Source organism: Formica exsecta, unplaced genomic scaffold (genome assembly GCF_003651465.1).
Source record: "Formica exsecta isolate Colony F162 unplaced genomic scaffold, ASM365146v1 scaffold13, whole genome shotgun sequence".
Lineage (NCBI taxonomy): Eukaryota > Metazoa > Arthropoda > Insecta > Hymenoptera > Formicidae > Formica > Formica exsecta.
This window is the reverse complement of record NW_021848632.1, coordinates 504,014-511,690: the sequence shown is the minus strand read 5'-3', so window position 1 is coordinate 511,690 and position 7,677 is coordinate 504,014. Positions and strand designations below refer to the sequence as shown.

General features: G+C 40.4%; 2 protein-coding genes across 2 annotated transcripts in view; one reads left to right on the top strand and one right to left on the bottom strand.

The window, feature by feature from the left end:
* LOC115245771 overlaps positions 1-7,677 on the top strand; it is an 83,314-nt gene that overhangs the window by 11,948 nt on the left and 63,689 nt on the right. The gene's annotated exons all lie outside the window — the stretch shown is intronic.
* Positions 4,965-7,677, bottom strand: part of LOC115245770 (cone-rod homeobox protein) — a 15,914-nt gene continuing 13,201 nt past the window's right edge. Inside the window, exon 4 of the mRNA XM_029824242.1 lies at positions 4,965-5,891. Within this exon, the coding sequence (XP_029680102.1) occupies positions 5,384-5,891 (508 nt within the window). The 3' untranslated portion in view covers positions 4,965-5,383. The remainder of the gene's footprint in view (positions 5,892-7,677) is intronic.

Here is a 7,677-nt window from a genome sequence, read left to right as displayed (position 1 = left end):
GGGGGAAGGGGGAGATGGCGCGAGCGGGGGAACGGCGGGTTGACGGAAAGGGAGAGAGAGAGAGAGAGAGAGAGAGAGAGAGAAAGGTGAAACAGAGCACGCCCTCTCGCGCACGACCCTACGCATGCATTTGCGCGAGGGGGAGGGAGAGGAAACAGGCAGGGGGCTCGGGAAGAGAGACGCCAGACGACGTCGCGATATTAATCACTGTCTACTGGCGTCAGGCAGCCTCAACCATCTTCTCTCCGTGAAGCGCGAATCTCGTGATACTCGAAAATCAGTTACTCGAGCCCGATTAAAACGACCCCACCCCTCCTTTCCTTTCGCGACTGGATTGAGATTGATTTCAATCTCGCGCGTTTTATCGAAGATACCGATTGTTGAGAGAGAATAAGAGAAAAGAATTAACCTTAATCTATTGTATTGTGTGTAATCTTTTAATTAAAGAATTATTTAATACTGAAGAGACAGAAAATTATATAAACATCCAGTTTTTTAAGATGACGGGAAATAACAATGTTATTTTCAATTAATATTCTCGGCATTAATACTTATATGTATATCTATTATAATAAATTGTCGTAACTGAATCGGTTGTTTGATAAGAAAACTATATCTAAAATTGTAAAAAAAAGGATTGAACATTTCTTTCGACTAATTTTCTATTAAGTACTTCCATGCGTATTCTGCTTATATATTATAAAAACAAAATCTTTAAGAAAAAGTATGTTCCAGGAGCTTTCTATATTTTGTCAAATATTTCTCATATACATGTTGCTTAGCTAATCTACTTCTAAAAAGAAAAAAAAGAAATTCAATTTTATTCGCGTTCGTCATTCAACATAAAAAAAGCTACTGCTCCGTAGAATCTTTGTAAAACTCGCTTCTGCAGGAAATGGCAGCAGCTATCGCGGTTATTTTATTCGTATCGCCGCGGAGATCGCGTTTGCCGTAAAAAGGATACTCCACGCACGTTGCTTGAATTGTAAAGGACCACTAACCAATGGCGCGGCGGTGAGTGAGAGGAAGCGGGGAAGATAGAAGAGAGAGAGAGAGTATCCGCAAAATCCGCCCACCGGTTCCGGCGAGCTACGAGGAAGGAATGTTATCGGGATAGGGTACGGCGGGATCAATCGGATTCTTCTGCCCGAGTCCGCTCTCGGCGTACAATGACGCGATAGAGTGTCGACGGTACCGGCTCGTTGAATCCCGGCTAGCCACGTAATGGGTATCGAGAGACATCGTTAAGCGTCGATCGCCTCTCCCAAAGTGGCCCGGCGCCTTGATTCAACCTCCCTTGCCCCCTTCGCGTCTTTCTAACCCGCCGCTTTCCCCGTCTCGCCTTCCATCTCGCGCCACGCCGGGCAAGGGTGCTGTAAGCTGTAAGGTTACGTCGGTGCTATAGATCGCGATGGAGCAGAGGAGCACGTCGAGGTGGCGGCGAAGCGGGATAAGAAGGGGGAGGAAACGAGGAAGGAGCGGAAGCGAGAGGAGAAGGTGAAAGTGGGAGAGGAGGAGGTTAAGGAAGGTAGATGCGGGGCGAAGAGGGATGGGGGATAAACCATGATGTCGTTGATTAATACGGTTTACCAGTAAGTGTAACGGAGTGTGCAGAACGTTCGCCCCCGCGCGCGTCCGCCTCCCCCTCCGCCTCCCTCCCTGCAGCTCTTGTGTCTTCTATCGGGGTGGTTGCCTCCTTTCCTCTCTCTAGCCACCACCTCCGTCTTCTTCGCCATCGCCACCACCACTATCAACCTCCAGCCGCCGTCGCCGCCGTAGAGGCACAAGAGCTACCCTCCCTTCCACCCTCGGCGGAATCCGTTGCACCAACCGGGAGCCACGTGCCGATCAATGGCGTCTTGCTGCTGGTTGGTCGAGCCGGGAACAACCCCCTCGCTCGCTTCTCCTTCTCGCCCTCCCCCGCATCACCCTTCCCTCCCCCGTCTCTTCCTACCTACCCCTCCGCGTGCTCTTTCTCTCCTTCCTTTTTACCCCGCGAAGAAGACTCGTCGCGTATCCCCGAGGAGGGTTGATCCCATAAGAGAGGGCGAGCTTTTCTTATGAGAAGCATTGATTGCCAACACCCTCTCCGCCCTCTTCACCGACTTGCGTCCCGTCGCTTCTTCTCTTTCTCCTCTTACCCTTCACCGCGTTCCGCTTCTACTCCCGAGGCTACCTCTCTTCTGTCTTTCTTTTTCCTTCGCGATGTTGCATTATTTCTTCTAACTCCTGTGTGTGTTTTTACCGGTGTTGTACTCGGCAACTCGGTCTCGGTTGTTCTCAGTTATGGTACAATTATTCGTCTATATGGGGTCAAACGAGTACTTCTCGCGATGCTAGAATGCCATTGGCGGATACGAAGATGGAAAACTTATTGCATCGAGATCAAATCACGGAATGATATCTGCGATATGTAATCCCGCGGTAACGGTAAAGTAAATTACGGAATCGAAATTTTCAGGATGGACGAAAAACTGGACGATCTCGAAGCGAAATGTATGATAACTAAGATAACTAAGTTCGAGTACTCTTTTTCGAGCTCTACGGGGTAATTGAAGTAATTATACGAGGAAATGATTTGTACACCGGATTCATGAGAGAACAAATTTATTCGATATATCGCTACCACAGTTTTGACTACATAGTGTAATCGCTACCTTATAATATACTTTTTATTAGACTATCTTTGATTAGCAATGACTATTTATCGGGAGGTAATATACAGGTCTCTACAAACAACTACATCCGTTCTCGCTTCTATGTCTCTCGCTTCGCGAAAATGCAATGAAATTACAGCATAAACGGAATTATATCTCTTTCTCGTTATCTCTCTCTCTCTCTCTCTCTCTCTCTCTCTCCCTCTCGTCAAATTCACGTATAACATTAAGTCAAATCAAATCTATACCATACACTCATCCTTACTTTCATGCGATCGTTTCTTCTTAATCTAAGAAAATTAAGAAGAAATGAGAAAGAGAGAGAGAAAGATCGATCTTATTTGATGATTACATTAATCGCTACGTTACCTGACAAAAATCTGAAATCGATCCATGTCGCCGAACATTTTCTTTTTCTTTTCTTTTTTTAAGGCATATAAGAGTAGTAGCCGACTCGAGACGAGTTTCTTCGCGTTACTTGTAGTCGGAAATTGAAACCGATATAATCGTAATGAAAACAATATGATTATAGAGAAACATCCGCAGCGATCTTGTAATTTTTTTCTTTCGGTTTAACAAGATCGAAATTTGAATTCAAGATTATACCGGTTTCAAATCCCGCTCCTATAGGAATGTTTGAATGAATGCACACACTCGAGCCTATATCCGCGTAGCTTGAACGAATCGACTGGTCGAGCATATCGAGCGATTGAATATACAGCGCATCAGGCACGTGTTGGTCCGTCGCGTCTTCTTACTCGCGTGGAAGGAAACGAAACCATTTTTTCGCAAACACTTTGCTATACATCTTCGTATAATAGCGAATTTGGTTGGATGCACTAGTACGCACTAGTACATATTTTTTTTAAATTGTACACAAATTTACAATATAAGTATAAGTAATGAAAACATTAAGATAACAGTATGAGTTATTATCATTATTCTTATTGAGCAACAATAATAATAGCTCTTAATATTAATTATTTTACTTTTTTAATTACTTTAATTATTATTTTAATTATTTTAATTTCTTATGCCATTGTAAATTTTTACACAATAATTTTTATATATCAGTGTGCACTAGTGTATCCAATTGAATTCAACTATATATGTATATATAAGTTTCGACATATTTTAAGATTGGTTCACATTATATGATACAACACGACACGATGAAAAATTCTTTTATAACAACGTATTCACATTCACATATTAAATCTGCAACGACATGTAAAGATAAATACATTTTGTATTATGGAAGAATATTTCGTCGTTGTCTTGTATAATATGAATCGATCTTATCGTGTCATTTATTCGCTCTCATTTTCTCGCCGCTGTTATTTCCATTATATACAAATCGCGACGTTTTAAATTCAACATGTCAAATCGAAATCTAGTCTCCTCTTTTCGTAGATTTTTTTTTCAGTAATTGTCTTCACTTGTAAATAACAAATTCGTCAAACTTGTTGTGTCTGGAACTCAATATTTTGCGTAACAATATTCATTGGAAGTAGTAGCGGTGATATAAATATGCTTGCATCGCAAGTTAAGGCAATAAATAAAATATCACTCAGTAGCCTAGAATAAAGATTTGGACATTATTGTTGATTATATATGTGAGAAGAACGTTTATGTCTGTGAATACATTCTCTACTGAAGATTATTGTGATAAACGTCGCCTATTTACATCTCATCCGCAATTATAACAAAGTAATTTGCAAATTGATAGTGCTGCATTATTCAACAATTTATTGCATATTTAACAAGTATTAAAATGTAATCTTATTTTTTCCCATTTTTATTAAACCGAAAAAGATAGAAAGTGTCAAAAAAAAATATCAAGAATGATAAAAAAAATTATCTCGTATATTATTTAAAAAATTTAGGCGTTAGTAATGTTTATAAAGAAAATAGTTTAGGCTTAAAAATGTTTTACAAAACTTTATAAAATCGATTCTGCCTTATAAATAAATAAAAATGGAGTTGATTGTCAAATTTGCTTCAAACGGAAACCTCATACTTCTAAAAAGCAGCGCGTCATATGATTTAAAACAAGATTTTCTATCAAGAGTGCGCAAGTTCTTAATGGCGCATCATAATTTATTTTAACAAGTTACAAAATCGAAGATAGTATGAATACAGTTTGCAATGTTTCTTGCACGAACCGTCTTATCGAGCAAAGTTACCAACTCGCGGCACTGTGGTTCGTTAAATTATCATCGCGTGCCGGAATTGAAACTCAGAAACTCGTCTATTACAACGCCGAAAAACGCAAAAAAGTTTTCTCCGTCAAAAAAAAAAAAAAAAAAAAAAAAAAAAAAAAAATACGATAAGATTCAAATATAATCATAATGAAGAAAGCACTTGTAAAGATTGAAGAGCAGTATATAATCTCAAAAAGTACAATTTTCGATGCTGAATCATTAAATCCAATGAAATCTACGGTTCGAAAGAAATTATAAATTCTACAACCAAAAAACAGAAAACAGAAAAGATCATTTCCACCAATAATATCTGCTTGGAAAAGGCATAAAGAAAAGGGATTCTCAATATTCTCGTTATGAAAATATGCATAGAGAGATCCCTGTCGCTACAGCATCGAGATTCGAACTCACCGATATCATTATACCGCTCCTGACTTTTTGTAATCATCCGATGGTTACATCTCCCCTTGACGGGATTTACGCCACGTTTACGAGACGATTTCGGCATTCGTCGAGGCGTTCCTATGGATCCTCCTTGGTAGTTGGCTGTATCTGGTGTACTACGCTGGGCAAATGATGATGATGATGGTGCTCCGGTCGCCTGGAGAGACCCAGCAGTGGCGGCAGCAGCGGCAGGGGCAGAGGCAGGGGCAGACCGCCGGGAAAACCGGCGAGACCGCCGAGGAGGGCCGAGGCGGTTGAATGTTCCTGAGCTTTTCTTCGCAACTCGGCCAGGCTGTTGCTCCGATGGAGATCACTGCCGGTGCCGGCGGTGCCTGGTTTGCAGCAACCGCAGATAGAACCGGGCCAACCGGTCGGCGACCAAGACAGCATCTCCTGGAGGCTACTCGGCCGATGCTGGTCGCTGGTGGTCCACAGAGACGGCGTCGTCGAGGTCAGCGATGTCGACGCACTGCTGACTATTTTGTTGCCGAAGAGCGGCGGCGAGAACTGGGCGGCCAGATGGGGTGAAAAGAAGAGGGACGTCGGTGGTTCCACCGGCCTAAACCCAGCGCCTATTCCCGTGGTGCTAAGAGTTTTACGAGAAAAACAGAGATTAATATAAATAAGAGAGAAATAAAAGAGAGATTAATATAACTAAGAAGAAAATTAAATTAAATTTTAAAAACATAATTTATAAAAGACGTATGATGTAGATGTTTAAAAAAGTATAAAGAACTTGACTTATTATAAATTATAATATAGATTTTTAACTATCCGCGCGTAAAGAAGATTCGCTGAGTCATGGATATTTCAAATTGTAGACGGATCATCAGTGAGGAATTAAAAATTTTAGGCAACCCAAACCTCGTTTAAAAATCTTATAATACATTGGTTTGATAGATATATGTATAGTATATTATGATTTTGATATTTATGCCTCCAATTATTAAATTCACTTTTTTTTAGAAATAACACTCAAGAAAACTACATTTACATTGTAAAAAATCATAACGGTAAAATAAGAGCACAGATAATATTGAAGAATATTATTGCAATTGTAGAATAGTATCCCTGATAACAAGAGGACTGTGTACGCAAAAAAACAGCATGTTATACGTTGAAAATTTTGGCTCTCGTTTTTAGCGTGCTGTTGTTTATACGTTTGCACATCCGTCTTGTTATTCGGTCGGGAAGATAAGCGACACAAACTGTTTCATTTATCATAACATTATTTCTCAAAATACGATTAGGATAATTAAAAAACTCCAAAAGCGATCATTCTTTAAGGGCATTTAGAGATTATTAGCCAGCACCATAAATTAATTTTTGGCGATTGATGACTCGTAAAAATACCGACTAATTGGTATTTTTCACAATATATTCATTTAGAAAATAGAAATTGAAGAGGAAGAAAATTATAAATTATTGTTTTATTAGGATATTTAGTGCCAGACGCTCTACGCGTTGTCATTTCAAAATACAATTACAAAAATATATCGGGAGACGTAATTATATATTATTACAATACAATTACAAATTATTATTACATGTATATATAAAAATAAATACTATATATATTAAAAATTTCGATAAGAGCTTAAATTTTCGACAGATAAAACAAAAATATTTCATCTCCACGATTCTATGTATTTCTAAAAAATACGATATTTATTTATTGTCCCTAAATGATATTAAATCCTTTTTTCTTTCTTACTTATTTAATTATTCTTATATTAAACGATAATAGTATAATTAAAGCCTGTTGCTTCACATGAGTACACAAAGATTTCAATCATCATGCTGGAAACGATCCTTAACTCGTCCGCGAATTAACGCTATTTCAGGCACCAGCGATTATTGCCAAAAGGACGTCGCAATTTCGCGCGATTCCAACTACCGGCGTTTCAGCGTAGAGAAAGCGAGAGACCGACAGATAGAGGCGGACAGAGATTGAGTGAGTGTGAGAGAGAGAGAGAGAGAGAAAGAGAGAGAGGAGCCAGTCTCGCAAGCGCTAATCCGATTAGCACGCGCGATGTTCCGCATCCTCCGAGAGGAGAGGAGGCTGCTTTGAGGCGCTGATGATTATCTCAAATATTAATCACAAATATTGTTTAATTAATGTAACGAGCTCGAGTCGGAGTCGGAGATCGGGGAAGGAGAGGGGTAGAAGGGAAGGACGCATGGGAGCGGGCAGGAGTTAGGGTAGACAGCCAACGGCGTTTAGGTCGTTACTGGGGAAAGGTAGCGGGGGAGGGTAGGAAAGACGTTGCAGTTCGTCGGCAGGCCAGAGTAGCGGATTTCAGATGGTTGCCTCCCGGGTAAGGGAGGCAAAGCGGCAGGAGGGGGGGGGGGGGGCGAAGAGGGGGAAAACC